Source organism: Canariomyces notabilis (assembly GCF_033297395.1).
Source record: "Canariomyces notabilis strain CBS 508.74 unplaced genomic scaffold N656scaffold_6, whole genome shotgun sequence".
Classification (NCBI taxonomy): domain Eukaryota; kingdom Fungi; phylum Ascomycota; class Sordariomycetes; order Sordariales; family Chaetomiaceae; genus Canariomyces; species Canariomyces notabilis.
This window is the reverse complement of record NW_027041828.1, coordinates 246,197-261,415: the sequence shown is the minus strand read 5'-3', so window position 1 is coordinate 261,415 and position 15,219 is coordinate 246,197. Positions and strand designations below refer to the sequence as shown.

The 15,219-nt window shown below is 56.5% G+C and overlaps 5 protein-coding genes across 5 annotated transcripts; 3 read left to right on the top strand and 2 right to left on the bottom strand.

Moving 5' to 3' along the window:
• Nucleotides 1–1,916: 1,916 nt before the first annotated feature.
• On the top strand, nt 1,917–5,789 carry N656DRAFT_705857 (Pkinase-domain-containing protein; the record flags this gene model as incomplete). Its single annotated transcript, XM_064811306.1, has 5 exons — nt 1,917–1,950; nt 2,036–2,219; nt 2,280–3,717; nt 3,778–5,461; nt 5,524–5,789. The coding sequence occupies 5 exons, from the start codon at nt 1,917–1,919 to the stop codon at nt 5,787–5,789; spliced, it is 3,606 nt and encodes a 1,201-aa protein (XP_064671676.1).
• A 1,920-nt stretch (nt 5,790–7,709) lies between these two features.
• N656DRAFT_706062 (uncharacterized protein) lies at nt 7,710–9,013 on the bottom strand (the record flags this gene model as incomplete). The annotated part of the gene is made up of 2 exons (XM_064811324.1): nt 7,710–8,290; nt 8,365–9,013. The coding sequence occupies 2 exons, from the start codon at nt 9,011–9,013 to the stop codon at nt 7,710–7,712; spliced, it is 1,230 nt and encodes a 409-aa protein (XP_064671675.1).
• Nucleotides 9,014–10,273: 1,260 nt separating this feature from the next.
• On the top strand, nt 10,274–10,676 carry N656DRAFT_679226 (nucleic acid-binding protein; the record flags this gene model as incomplete). Its single annotated transcript, XM_064810532.1, has 2 exons — nt 10,274–10,506; nt 10,586–10,676. Coding segments are annotated over 2 exons (324 nt in total), but the record flags the coding sequence as incomplete, so codon positions are not given.
• A 651-nt stretch (nt 10,677–11,327) lies between these two features.
• On the top strand, nt 11,328–13,880 carry N656DRAFT_728209 (glucose-inhibited division protein A subfamily). Its single transcript, XM_064812593.1, has 2 exons — nt 11,328–11,490; nt 11,564–13,880. Exons 1-2 carry the CDS (start codon nt 11,375–11,377, stop codon nt 13,572–13,574), a joined length of 2,127 nt encoding a protein of 708 aa, XP_064671673.1. The 5' UTR covers nt 11,328–11,374; the 3' UTR covers nt 13,575–13,880.
• Nucleotides 13,881–13,986: 106 nt separating this feature from the next.
• On the bottom strand, nt 13,987–14,815 carry N656DRAFT_767127 (CDP-diacylglycerol--glycerol-3-phosphate 3-phosphatidyltransferase; the record flags this gene model as incomplete). The annotated part of the gene is made up of 3 exons (XM_064813534.1): nt 13,987–14,104; nt 14,197–14,446; nt 14,533–14,815. 3 exons carry the CDS (start codon nt 14,813–14,815, stop codon nt 13,987–13,989), a joined length of 651 nt encoding a protein of 216 aa, XP_064671672.1.
• Between the last annotated feature and the right edge of the window lie 404 nt (nt 14,816–15,219).

Below are 15,219 nucleotides of genomic sequence, written 5' to 3'. Positions count from 1 at the left end.
GCCAATGCAATGCGCCAGTTTACTCCAGCCTTCTTCAGTGTCAACCTCTCGCCGTCTTGTAGTAACGAGGCGATGCGAATCTTTAGTTGAGCACGTGTCTGTCGTCGACCGAAGCCAGCTGACTGCATCACCCCACCGCCGCCCCTCGCCCATGTATCGCTAGTGTGGTCTCGTGTCGTCTGGCAGACGGTGGCTTCGCAAACGGCTACCGGCATCTTCGCACCGCGTGTCTTTATTATTGTCGGTGTGGCGATGGTCGGATGGTTCGTAAAGAGCTCCCGTCTGCACGTGTAAATCTCGCACACACTCTACACTTCCATACACCTTGTTGCCAAGGCATGCCATGACCAAATCATGTTTGATTGATGAAACTCCTGCAGCCCAGGCATTTGATGACCGGCATGGGAACACTAAAAACATGGAGCGAACGGGCGGCAAACCTGAGCGGCCAAGGTATGAGAATCGGGGTCTCTCAAGAATAGGCAATGATCATCGAGAAGGTTGAATCAACGTATAGCAGGGCTGCACTAACTATGGCCCCATCGCGATCGGTGTCGGCAAGCGTTTAGCGTAGGCGCGGATAGATCCTGCTGCCTTTGCAATCAATGCCAGTAAAACTGGAATGCTAGGCGGGAGGCCTGAAACAGCTTCCCAACAACCTACTATGGTTGTCTGAGCAATTTCCCCGGTTGCCGTTTTGCCAACTGTTACACCATACGGCGGTTATTCGCTCTTTCACATGGTGTCTGAATCGCTGGCTACAAACTGCGAGAAGCAAGAAAACTGTTCGCTGCATTGGCTCACAGCACCGTACGCGCGTTGCCCGCCCAAACTGTGTGGTGGATCCGAGTGTTGTTGAATATCCTGATGGCGTGGGCAGCTTCAAGTTGCGTAGTGTATGTACATATAAGGGACCGTGGAAAGAGCAAACGTTCGAATAGAAATTGGGAAACTTAGTACTGGTATGTAGTATTGTCAAAGTGTTGCCGGTGAAGCTTAGCATGGGTCAGTTACAAATACTTCCTGACACCTATAAGTTGTAACTTGGATCCGAGAGGCGGGCTGAGAGACGGATTCTCAAGTATTTACAATGGGACACCAACGTTATGGACATTATCAGTGACACTGAACTAACGTTAACTAAGCCTTTGCACACGGGCAGGTCTAATGTTTTGGCCCCGCTCAAGTTACTCAACGGGATCGCCGCGGTCATAGTCAGAACTGCCAGTCGTCGACCTTTACTAGTACTTCAGTATCTAGATGGAGTGATGGACAGCACTGTGCACACACTGTCTGGACTTCAAACTGGCTCGGACCTGGCCAACATCATTCGTCACCTGTCTAAGGTTAGGAACCATCAACCCAGGGTTTGAGGTTTGGAGCCTCAATTTCTTTGCGACTTTTTTTTCCTGCGTTTGGGCGTCAAACACGTTTAGTTATTTGTTTTTCCTTTGCATGCTGGATCTGGTATTATATCTTAGTGGACGCAGCACAGCCGAATTATCTTCGTTGTCGGACCGCGAAGCATCGAGGAAAAAATCCCCCCAAAAAAGGTCCAAACTGTCTACTCATTCTTCCCGGCAAGCCGGATGCCGCCTGAGCAGTCACAGCGCTGTCCAATTGATATCCAACGCATTCTGGCCGCTCAGTCGTGCCCCGGTTGATTCAGATCTCCAGGGTTAGCAACAAAGATCGTCCCAACCGGTCGTTTCAAGCCACGGTTATAGCGGGATTGTGCCGTGGCTTCTGTTGCTTTATTATCGCTCAGAAACCCCGCCAACGACCAACCAACCATTCCCTCTATTCGAAAGTTCGAACAACAAGGCGCCATTCGGCCACGGATTCTCTCGGCCAGAGGAAAATTGTACCCTTCTTTCAGTTTCCTCTAGCCTGGCCGAAGACTGATTTTGCCAATTATGCTGGGGATACATGGCGGAAACCCGGAACATGGTGAGTGGATCTTGACGTCCTCTGGACGCGACTCGAGATGCCTAGATACATGACTGTTGCTAACCAAAGGCCTGGTGCACCATAGAAGGCGACGATACACGGCACGATGCCGAGGCCCGCGGGCGGGCAAGGCTTTCGCCGGCCTTGCAGATTCCCAAAAATCGAAGCACTGGAAATCTCGGCGCTATGGGTGACAGTTCCGAACAGTCTCGCATCCGTTTCTCGCTCGATGCCGGCGCTGCCGCAGCCGAATTTGACACAATTTCAAGGTCAGCCTGGGTAGCAGGGGAGCATGTGATTGTCTAGGTCTCGTCTCACCATATTCTTAGGAGCCCCATTATGACGGACCACGATCACGGCTTGGGTGTGTCTGGGCTTCGGCGCATCCGTCAACAACATAATCCCATGCGGGCCCCGACTCTGCCTTCTTCATCAAGCAGGACACCGTCTCTAGGAACTCTGACGAGGTCGTCATCGCTCTCTATAATGCTAGACGCACACAGCCAGTCGATACCCTTATCCCCCGGCCCGAGTTCTCCGGCGTATACAGAGGATCTTTCTCGCTTCCCGTCTGAATCGTTGCACTCCTTCTCGTTTGCCCACCAGTCCGAAGACCTGATTCATAATCGCCAAGCTGTCCTGAAGCGTTCGCTAGAGTTCATGAAGGATCGGATGGGATGGTCGGTCGCATCCAACGCAGCAATGGCCAGCGCGCAAGCGCGGGTTACCGGGGATGTCGAGACGCAAAACATGCTGGAACTGCTGGCCAAGGCACAGCTGGTAGGCGCTGGCAACATCCCGAACGGAGATCCCAGCCTTGTCACCGGGCCATTGAGCGGCCCAGCGGCGCTTTCGGACGAAAACGTGTTCGAAAAAGGGTTTGCCCCGAGGACTGCAAGCCCCGACCCCATCGACAGAACTCCGCTCGTGTCCCCGACCAATTCAGGGCCGGTGTTTGGCGATACCCACAGTGCTCAGCTAAACGCGCCACTATCGGCGTCCAGCCCGCCATCCCAGCCCTCGCTCGGCGAGCGGGTCGCCGACTCTGAGAGCTCGACAAGAACACCTACAAATGAAAGTGGTACAACAGCCCAAACGTCACCACCACCTTCAAGACGTCCTAGTGCCTTGAAGCGGACTATGACAGACACGGCCCCCGTCTCTGTACAGCAGAAGCTCCTCGACGCCATGGCGCAGCCTTTTCTTGCTGCTGAGCCGTCACAGCCCGAGCCCCGATCCGCGCCCTTCCCACCTGCCTTCAATCAGCCATCCGCCGTGTCTTCCGGCGTACATGGCCACCACCCAGCAAGGTGGGTGCCTGCGGCCCAGGCTATTTTCACGACTCAATCAAAACCTCCATGGACAATACTGGCTGCAAATGACCTCGCTTGCTTGCTGTTCGGTGTCACAAAAGCCGAGGTTCGTAAGATGGGCATCATGGAGGTGATACAGGAGGAGAGGAGAGCGTGGTTGGTTAGCAAGTTGCAGAAGGGCATTCACGACGACGTCGGCGATGGATCGGAGAGCGAGGTTTCTCAACAGCCGGTTCCTGCCCCGCAGTCGCCAAGTGTCCGCGGCGTACGCGCCGGTGGGATCACGGCGAAGCTCCTTAGCAAGCCAAACTCGAGGTCCCAGACGCCCAAAAACGGGAGACGCCCAGCAACCGTCCACAGTGGCGATCCGAAGCCGCCAAAACCGGAACAAGCTCATCACGCGAGCAACAAGTCTAGGGGAGTGTTGCTTTGCGGAGACGTTGTCCCCATTCAAGTGAGTCCCATATCCAGGTTGGATCGAATGAAAATCATGTGGCTAAATGACCGTGGTTAGAAACGAAACGGTGCTACTGGATCTGCCAGTCTGTGGGTCAAGGAGAAGCGGGTGGGCTTGATTTGGGTTCTCGAAGAGATTCATGAGGATGTCGCATATGTCGACCTTGACGAGGATGGCATTGTAACCAAGCTGACAGGTGCTCTCGGCCCAATCTGGGGCAACGAAAATCTCCAACCTGGCTGCGACATTGGCAAGTTGATACCTCGGATTCCGCGGCAAGGTTTCGACCCACGGCTTGGGGAGATCGACTACAGGGAAATCGCCAAGAAGAAGTACTACACGTGCCGCAACTGCGAGAGAATCAACATCCCGGCGACGATAGAGCAAGTTCCAGGAACCACAGAGTTGCGTGTGTCGAGCTTTCCCCACATTGCCGGCATCATCGTGGTTTCCCCCGAGACGCTGGCCATCAAGAGCTCGAATTCCGTTTTTTGCGGCGCGCTGTTTGGTCACGAAAAGCCGGACGGAATGCCTATCAGCAACCTAGTCCCCAACTTCGACAAGATCCTCCGCGTGCTAACCGAGGAGGACGGCGTCCACCTCACCGACGGTATTGTCATCCCTGAGCACTCATTCAGGAAGGCGTCAGCGTTCTTGGCGCTGAAGGAGGGCCAGCCAGATGCAGCCTCAGGATTTCTGCGTCCCGAAGGTCTTCCGGCCCGGCACCGTGATGGATCGGAGCTCAAGATCGATGTCCAGATGCGGGTGGTGAAAAGCGAAAAGCAAGTTACTCTGCACGACGAGACGGTGATCGAGGGCAGTGAGGAAGAGTCCCCTACTGGCGAATCAAGCGACAGATTCGTTGTGCCGCAGTCGGAAACGGTGTTTGCTCTTTGGATTACATACTCGAGGCATTTGCATGCGACGCGAACGAACGTAGGAGTTGCATCGCCGCTACTGTCTGGCGTCACCACCCCGCTGCACCAACCGTCACCGGGGCAAACGCCGGCCCACACTCCTCTGGAGATGCAGTCCGATTCGGACGAGTCGCACAAGGAGGTGTCTGCCACTTCGTCCCTGGCACGACAGATAAAAGATGTCGCAATGACGGCTGCGGCCAAGTTGACTGGCTCGCAGCGCGCTCCTGAACCGCCTAAGGAACAGTCCATGGCCGGGAAGCCGACGGGCTCACCGCCCAAGAAGAAGACAATCGACGACTTTGTCATTTTGGAGGACATGGGCCAAGGCGCCTACGGCCAGGTCAAGCTGGCACGGTACCGCAGCACCGGCAAGAAGTGCGTGCTCAAGTACGTGACCAAGCGGCGCATCCTCGTCGACACATGGACCCGGGATCGGCGGCTGGGCACGGTGCCGCTCGAGATCCATGTGCTCGACTATCTCCGCCGGGACGGGCTCAGGCATCCCAACATTGTCGAGATGGAGGACTTTTTCGAGGACGAAGTCAACTATTACATTGAGATGGTGCCGCATGGACTACCGGGGATGGACCTGTTCGACTACATCGAGTTGCGGACAAACATGGACGAGCAGGAAAGCCGCAGCATTTTTGTGCAAGTCGCGAGGGCGATTCATCATCTGCACACCAAGGCGCTCGTGGTGCACCGGGATATCAAGGACGAGAACGTCATTCTCGACGGGGAAGGCCGGATCAAGCTGATTGACTTTGGAAGCGCGGCATATATCAAGAGCGGGCCTTTTGACGTGTTTGTGGGTACTATTGGTAGGTTTCGAGCCCGTCCCTTTGGCTCTTGTCCGGCGCACTTTGGCTAACTTTGACTACAGATTACGCTGCACCCGAAGTGCTCGCGGGCAAGCCGTACGGTGGCAAGGAGCAAGATGTCTGGGCGCTCGGCATCCTGCTGTACACCATCATCTACAAGGAGAACCCATTCTACAGCATCGACGAGATCATGGACCGCGACCTGCGTGTTCCGTACACCATCAGCGACGACAGCATCGACCTGATTAGGAAAATGCTCAACCGTGATGTGTCGCAGCGGCTGGACATTGGCCAGGTGCTCGCCCACCCTTGGTGCCAGATGGAGTGAATCTCAAGAGCGAGTGATGGGACAGGAAGGAACCGAGGGCGCTCACTGAGTGCAAGAAGTGGTGAAGTCGGGTGGACGTGGGAGCGACGTTACATTTGGGGCGAGAGGTAGGATATTTTTGTGACACGAAATCCAGATGGTTTGACGAGAGGTTGGTTTAAGTCTTCGGTACAAGCGCTTTTCTCTGTTGTTTCCCTTTTTGCTTCGTTCGACTTGACTTATTTCGGCCGGCTGCATCACTCGGGGCGGGAGGGCCGGGGGCGTAATGTGCTCATATTTTGCATGTTTTTGCATGGTTTTACAAGACGAGGCAAGAAGTTCATGATACCGATCTCATTATGTCAAAGGGGTATCTGCCGATATTTCGCTTACTTGCGGATAACGGGCGGGGAAACAGAAACGAGATTGCTGACGCTGTGTAAGATGAGACTTACGAGACTGGGGCCTACGCAAACATATATATACTTAACATGAGGTGCTCACGATCGGAAACCTCACCACAGGCTTGATATCATTTGGTTTGTGACCGCTTCTGGTTGTCTTTGCAACATTTGAAGCAGCGTCATCGTCATCCCGTACAGCGCAAGCCGCCAATCACTAAGCTCCATGGCCCATCTCCAAATTTGTGAGATCGCATGGTGGTTTAAGTCGGATGCATTTTTATAACTGAAGCCCGCCAAAGTTTTCCAGTCTGACGAGGCACGGCTATATGTCGTGATAAGGCTATGGACGGAAGCAAAAGGAAAGGAGCGAAAGCCCGAGACGCAATAAGTTCGGTGTGGTTAGATGTCTCGCCATCGCAATCTCAGTCTCAGAGGCTATTGTTTCCATCACCCACTTACCAAGCACTCAGATATGATATAAGTACGGATCCTGGCCGCGAAATCACCAACTGGGAAAACCAGGAAGCAGAAATAGGATGAAAACAAAAAGAAGCCCAAAGAGAAGGAAAGATTTTCAAGCCCGAACTCGACGTGAGACCTCGACCAATCCAATTGAGAAGCCAAACCGAATCAATCAATCAACACCACCCTTCCCATGTCCTCTCCCGGTCACGGTCACGGCCGGCCTGACCGCCGCCGCCTCCTCCTCCGATCAGGGCAAGCGATCTCTCGACAACAAGCGCCTAGCTCGCTGACGAGAGACGCCCAAAATCACCACCGTCAGTCCTGCTGCTCCTCCTCGCATCACTGGCCCTGCCCCTGTCCCTGCCCGTCGTACCGCTGGTGGTGGCGGGATGATGATTGCCAGGACCAGCACTAGCGAGTTCGGCATTGCTACCAGCAGCAGCCTCGGTAGACCGCACAACCCGCGTCTCGATCCTCACTACCCCCCGGCCGTTGCCGTCGCCGTTGCCGTTATCATGACCAGAGCCATGCTCGTCGGACCAGACGCGCGTGTCCACACCGATGGCGGCGGCAGCGGCAGGATCCCGGTGCTGGTGCGGGTGCCTGGCCCAGCGGGCGGAGGAGACTGACGAGGTTGAGGAGCTTGACGAGGAGCGGGAGAGTGTGTGGGTGTGGGTGTGTTGGTGGGCAGCTTGATGCTGATACTGATCCCGTTCCCTGCCAGTGTTGGCGTCCCTGATGTGCAAGAAAGGCGGAAGGGCCGGCAGGGCGGCTGTTGCAAAGGGCATGCGCGAGATCTGGGCTGCGGTGGGGTTGTTCATCATCCTGTCGGCGCGCTCGAGGGCGGCGTTTTTGGCTTCGATGTCGGCCGGGGAGATTTCTGACCAGGGCGCCTCCGCCTTGGACTTGCCCTTGGCAGGCTGGGTTGCTGCTAGTTCTGCGGTCGCTCTGGGTGGCGAGGGGCACACGTGGGTTGAAGTCGGTGAGGGTTTTTCGTTCTCTGTTTGGGTCGACAGAGGGGAGGACGACTGTTGGGAGACGGGTACGGCCGTGGTGGTGGTGCTGCTGCTTATTAAGGGTGGGTGTTAGTCATGACGCACTCTGGAGATGAGATGGAAGAGGGGGGATCAACGCACCTCGATCCTATAACGGTCTTGCCGCGAATGGTGCGCGTCAAGGTAGACCACCAGCTAAAGGTACCGCGGCGTCCCCGTTTGGGCTGGTACTCCTTCCGCAGACCGGGAAAGATGTAACCGAGCCCCATGGCAAGGAAGCATCTGCGGTACATGTTCATGCCCTCGACGGTGGTGCCAAAGGGGATGAAGACGACGAGGCCGGCAGCCAGGGCTATGAAGTTGTGGCCCAGAGCCACAAAACCCATCTTGTCAGACGTCGTGAAGGAGATGAAGGCGATGTTGAAGGGGTCAGGGCCGAAGTGCGTGTCGTGAAAGGCAAAGACGCGCGGCTTGCTCTTGAGCATGTTTTCAGCAAAAAAGGCCAGGACGATGGGCAGCACCACGATGATGACGAACAGGGTCATGAAGTAGAGCTTCTTCCGGACCCGGTGCTGCCTGGCGGCCACGATGCTGTCGTCGGATTGGACCACGTTTCTGGTCACGCGCTCAAGCTGTCGGTAGCGGTAAAAGCACACGCCTGGGAGGGAGTTTGGTGTCAGTGGCTATTGGAGGAGAGGATATGAGGGAGTGTGTGTGCCGGTCACAACTCACCTGACATGATGGCGGCCGCAATAGCATAAATAGGGGTCGGGAGAATGTAAAAGACAAAGAAGATCCAGTCAGGGATGTAGACGGGATTGCATCCGACCAGGGTCGATATGTCGTATCGGTTGCCGATGACGACGTAGATGAGGGCGACCTGGATGACGGGCACGGTGAAGATGACGAGGGCCGAAATGATGCGCTCCCGGCGCCTCTCCTTGGCCGTCGGACCGCTGACGCGGTTGATGGAGACCTTGGCAGTGAGACCGCGCATGATCTCAAACAGGCTGACGTTGAAGGCCGTGTGTATGGCAAACTGGATGTAGGTTTGTAAGTCACACCAGCCGTAGCCAGCATACCACTCGGCCACATTGTCGTCGCGCCAGATCAGGGCGTTGACGAGGGTGAAGAAGTTGATGATCATGAGGGTCACGCACAAGACGGTCCCCGCGAACTCCCCATTCCGGCACAGCAGCCGGGCCGGTACCCAGGTGACGAAGAGGGAGACGAAGCCCAGGAAGACTCGGAAGAACAGGTTCACCTGAAGGGCCGGATACGTGTAAGGAGGACCGGGTCCAATGCGCTCCTGAGGAGTCGTGGTGAAGCCGAAGATGCTCCACTTACTAAAGGGCTGCGAACCGTCTGTTGGCGAAGACATGGCGGAGACAAAAGGGCTATCCCAAGGTCAGGGGCGGAAAAGGGGAGAAAAGGGGAGAGCTATGTCTGTGATGTCTATGTGAGAGGAGGACTGCTGGATGCAAAAGAGAGCTGCCCTGAGGAGAGATCACGGCTTAGACGATGATGGAGGATATGCTGGTGGCATCCAAGGGAGACCGGCAGAGAGTACGGCAGAGAGTAAGGTGATGGTGAGAAGGGCGATGAGGGCGAGGGAGGCGAGTCTGGAGAGGGACGACGAGGTCAAGATAAAGGCAGCACAGCAAGCGGTGCAAGCGGCAATGCACAGGGGGCGGCGTCTCTATTGAGAACATTGAGAACAGCATGACAGGTCACAGCTTATTCGGCCTATTCGTCTACTGTTGTTTTTATTGAGCCGTCGTCGTCTATTGAGTTATTGAGACAAAAGAGGGGCTGATTGTGAGCAGTTGCGGGGTTGTGTGAACAGGAGCATGCTATAGAGCCTTATTGAAGCTCTATTCAGACCCAAATTAGGAAAGGCTCGGCATGGGCCCGGAGGTTGGAACTGTCCAGATCAACAAACTCAAACAAAGAACCATTTCACACTCTGGAGGCCAGAATCCCATATTCAGGATATTCAGGGGCTTCTTAAAAGTAACACAGCCTGTTGTAGGAAAGGAGAAATGCGATTGATCATATCCAGGTCAATAATTTTTACTTGCATCGCTGTGTTGCAACTTGCAACTTGCAAGCCATGTCCGTTCCTGCATAAGTTGACGCCGAACTGCTGTTGACACTTTGGAGCGTGACAGGAAAACAGCATGCATAATGGACATGGACGATGTGTGTTTCGCCCAATTGGGTCGAGAAGGGTCGAGCGCGCATTGCTGGAGACCAGAATGTCGGCCATGATGTGTTGTTGACGGTGGACGGGAAAGAGCGTACGTGAGTGAACATTGATACCTTTATCAATTAGGTAAGTGGATCCATCATCAAAAGAGATAGCGTCAGCCACAGATATCGAGGCTGAAGCTCTCAATCAAGCCACACTGGAATTCAATTAATTCAGCACTTGCACGTCTCAAACGCGATGCAACTGCATCCGCCAGAGATTTGCGACCAGACACAAGAACCTACTAGCGAAGCCCCAAGCCCACTCCGATACAAACAAATCTGATAGCTTCCCACCGGAACGCCCATATTACGGAATAAGAAAGAGAAAAACATGTCCGCCTTCCTTCGCACTGCGTCCCGCGCCGCCGCCGTGGCCAGGCCCGCTGTCGCCGCGCGCACTTTCAGTTCGACGGCCTCGCGCCCCATCGCGCGCATCACCATCATCGGCAACCTCGCCGACAGCCCCGAGCTGCGCGCCTCGAGCACCGGCCGCGAGTATCTTCGCTACGCCGTGGCCAGCAACCACGGCAGCGGCGAGAACCGCAAGACGAGCTGGTTCAACGTCAGCTGCTTCGTCCCCGAGGGCAACGCCCGGGATTTCTACCAGTCGCTGCCAAAGGGGTGCGTATCTTTTCCCGCTCTGAATGGGAATGTCCCAAGGCTTGTGTGATTGGACTAACGTGGTCGGATCGTGCGCCAGAACTATGGTTATGGTCGAGGGTGATGCTACCATGTCGTCCTATGTTGATTCCGAGGGCAAGCCCAGGCAAGGGCTGAATATCAGGCAGCGTATGTTATCTTCCCCCTTTTTCCTGCCCCATTTGAACCAGGGAAATGACGCCGGGGGACTGACACCTTGTTAGGCAACCTGGAAGTCCTCCGCCGCCCGTACAGGGCGCCTGCTGAGGAGGAGCAGACCGAGTCGCAGACCGAGTCGCAGTAAATTACCTGTCGCGGTGCCCCATTGTTGTGCCAAACCGGTCATGAACAGAGGCATCGGGGTCAGACCCAAACTCCGCTTTGCTGCTGTATCACCATAGGTTGGGTTCCGTTGTATCGTTATCGTTGTGTGGATAGACTGCTTGGTCCTTGTACAATACAATGCAACTACAATGCCTGCTATCCCGGTGCCAGTTCCTTCTCTGCGTTTCTCATGCCTCGAATGGATGCTAATATCTGAGGAATTCAAATTTCCGGGGAGGATGCCCACTAGCGAATTAAGAGTTTGAGATAGCAAACATGCTGAGAAAAGCGTTCCCGGTTGCGATTTGCGAATATGTAACTGTTCTGATATTACTCCGTAATTCGGTATTACCCACCAAAAATGAGGCCTGGCCGCCTGGATTACATAAATTACCTGACGTTCGTAATCTTATCAGCCTATGGATTAGGGGCTGATGGTACTTATCGACCAATCCTTTCTGGGCGTCTTCAACAGTTGACATTTTTCCGCGCCCCTCGACGTCGACGTTGGCGCAACCAAACCACCATGACGAAGCTCTGGCTTCCTAGGGGTCTCGGTAGGCCAATCCGGCAGACAGCCCGGAAATACAGGGGCAATTGTAGCAAGAGCAGGACTTTTGCGACGGTCGCATCCGATTTGAGGTGAGCCCCCGGCACCCGCAAAATCCAGCCCGCAGTCCTCAGCTTCTGACTTTTTCTGTCCGGACACATGCAGGCCATTCGATGTAATCGTGGTTGGTGGAGGTCATGCAGGCACCGAAGCATGTGCAGCCGCTGCCCGCGCGGGCGCCCGGACGGCACTCATCACTCCCGACATCAACAATCTCGGTGTCTGCTCGTGCAACCCGAGCTTCGGCGGCATTGGAAAGGGCACAATACTGCGCGAGATCGACGCCCTCGATGGCCTCGCCGGGCGCATTATAGACAAAGCAGGCGTGCAGTTCAGGGTGCTGAACCGCAAGAAAGGCCCCGCCGTCTGGGGACCGCGCGCCCAGATCGATCGCGCCCTCTACAAAAAGTACATGCGCGAGGAGCTCGAATCGTATCCAAACCTCTCCATTGTTCTCGGCAAAGTCTCAGACATTGTCATTGCCGAGAACCACGACGACCCCGCTGCTGGTGCAGCAAAGAGCAAGATCACGGGCGTGCGCCTCGAGTCGGGCGAGGTGCTGCCCACAAGCCAGGTGGTCATCACCACGGGCACTTTCCTGGGCGGTGAAATACATATCGGACTGAAAGCGTTTCCCTCTGGGCGGATGGGGGAGGAAGCGACCTTTGGATTGAGCAAATCACTACGCGAGGCCGGCTTCCAGCTGGGGAGGTTGAAGACGGGAACACCTCCACGGTTGGCCAAGGGAAGCATCAAGTGGGAGATATTAGAGGAGCAGTTCGGCGACGACCCTCCAGTACCCTTCAGCTACCTCAACGACACCGTCGCCGTGCAGGAACAGCTGAGCTGTTTCGCGACCTATACCAATGCGGCCACGCATGACGTGGTGCGTGCCAACCTCGACAAGACGATCCACATCCGCGAGACCGTCAAGGGCCCGCGCTACTGCCCGTCGCTCGAGTCCAAAGTGATTCGCTTTGGCGACCGCGAGCGGCACATCGTCTGGCTCGAACCCGAGGGGTTTAACAACGACGTCATCTACCCCAACGGCCTGAGCATGACGGTGCCCGCCGAAGCTCAAGAACAGCTCCTACGAACCATCCGCGGGCTCGAGGACGTCGTCATGCTGCAGCCCGGGTACGGCGTGGAATACGACTACGTCGACCCGCGCAGCCTCAAGCGGACCCTCGAGACAAAAGCCATCCGCGGCCTCTTTTTGGCCGGGCAGATCAACGGTACGACGGGCTATGAAGAGGCCGCGGGCCAGGGCATCATCGCGGGCATCAACGCGGGCCTGTCGGCACTCGGCCGGGAGCCCGTCACACTGTCACGCGCCGACGCCTACATCGGCATCATGATCGACGACTTGGTGACCAAGGGCGTGTCAGAGCCGTACCGCATGTTCACGTCGCGCAGCGAGTTCCGGCTGTCGACGCGCGCCGACAACGCCGACACGCGCCTGACGGGTGCCGGGAGGGAGTGGGGGGTGGTCGGGGAAGCGCGATGGCGTCGATTCCGCGACGACCAGCAGCGCGCCTCCGACCTACACAAGCTCCTCCGCGACACCCTTTGGACACCACAAGCCTGGCGGCGCGCGGGCTTGCCCCTCCCCGCCAGCGGGGACGACACGCGCCGCCGCGACGGCGCCGAGGTCCTCCGCCTCCCTGGAATCCAGCCCGCCGACCTCTGGCGCGTACTACTACTCCCCAACAAGGAACTCAACCCGGACGACTTCCCGGCCCGCGTGCGCGAGCGCGTCGTCGTCGAGGCCATCTACGCCCCCTACTTGCGTATCCAGCAGGTCCAAGCGGAGCGCATGCTCCGCGACGAAGGTTTGACCTTGCCCGTCGACCTTGACTACGACTCGCTCGTGCACCTGTCCATGGCCGAGCGCGACGCCCTGAAGGCCGCCCGCCCGGAAACCATCGCCCAGGCGAGGAGGGTCGAGGGCGTCACGCCCGCCGGCGTGATACGCCTGCTGAGGTATGCTAGACGGTCAGGAGGGGATGCTACTAGTGCTAAGGGGCAGGCGGTTGATACGGTCGAGGGGCTGGATGTGAGCGGTGTGGAGGATTTGGAGACGTTGGATGCCAAGAGTAGAGTTGCTGAGCTGTGAGAGGTCTTCTGTTTGCTGTCCTAGGATGGATGGTGTGTATACCAGGAAGGATTGTGTTCCATTTTTTCCGCCTCTGGGCGGCGTATCCATAGATCGCATGGCGCCGACAACCTTAGGGAATAGCGGCTAACATCACCGGTTCGGCGTTGCTGTGGGATTTTAAAGAATGAACTGGTCGGGTTATGGTACTAGGAGTTTTTTGTTGATACAGAACAATCCTCGCGTGGTATTGTATTGTACATTGAAAGCTAGATAGTTGAGGTGACCTAGCAGGGATCGCAAACATGCCCTTACGCGGACGGCGTCTCTACCTGCTTTGGAGCCTTGATGGTGCCTTGAGGCGGCTTACTCGCTATCACGGTGCGATGGACGAGTATGATTCCCTCACCTTTCATCCGGCTTACTGTGCTTCTTATCCTCTGCTTTCTCGTCTCGGGTCTCGGGACTGCGGCTGTGTCAGAATCCTGACAGCGTCTTTGCTGTAGATGTAGCTGGCGCCACTCCATATTGTCGTTGCCGCGACAACGTACCTTTTAGGGGATCAGTAAACATGCAAGAGGAGCGACACAGAAGGAAAGGCCGCAAAAGTCTTGTAACGAGGGAACCTTGTTGGATAACTCACTGCATGATGCCAAGCGGAGTGCTCAAATCCAGTGCCGGAACCACGGGCGCAACCGTCGTCAAGCCCATAAGGCCCAGCTGCAATGCCGTATTGTACTTGCTGATGGTTGTCGGTCGCACCTCGGCCGAGGGGAGCGAGAAGTCCCAGTACCGTGCAAACGTCTTGGGCGGTGGCAGCGATATCCAGCGGTAGTAGATGGCAGAGATGGCGAGGGCGACATCCCGGCCAAGGATAATAACGGCGAGCCAGACTGCAGTGCAAAAATCCAAGCGTTAAATTGACTTATAGGCATCAAAGGGAGGAGGAGTGTGAGGAAGTACGGGGCAAAATCTTTACCTGGGAGCGCACCCTTTACAGCCAAAGCCACTGTCAGCACAGTCATGAGCGTCTTGTCGGCCATGGGATCAATAACGGTCCCCACGACCGTCTTGAGGTTCCACCGGCGGGCAATCCAGCCATCGAGTGCGTCGGTGATGCCGGCGTAGGCGAACAGGCCGAGCGCCATGGCATGGTAGTCGTGCAGGATGCAGTACCCGATGAAGGGAGCGGCGACGAGCCGCGAGGCTGTCAGCAGGTTGGGGACCGTGTAAATGTTCTCGCGGAGCGTCGTCTTGGCCATGGCGGGGAGCATCTTGCGTAGCGCCGAGGCCGATGGCGATTCTGGCTTGTTGGGCCGTGATGCTGCTGACCTGCGCTTCGTGTGTCAGCGGAAAGGGCAGCTACAAGCCAGCCTCCATATGGTGCTGCCGGGGAAGGGGCACACAGTCACCCAACCCAGTCGCATATCCAAGAGGAAGAGGAAGGGGAAGACGGCGGGCTAGACTATACCTGCTTTCCGGCCCGGCTCCGGCCTGGGCCTTGGACGTGGATTTGGGCCCCGTACCCTGCGACTGCGAATCGCCCTCGGCCATGCGCAGCGCAGACGCAGTAAACGATCTCGCCTGGTTCTCGCCCTGAGGCGCGCGGACACAGCGGCTAGCGAAGCCAGCCGCTCGTTTGACGGAGCATGTCGTGGACTCAGTG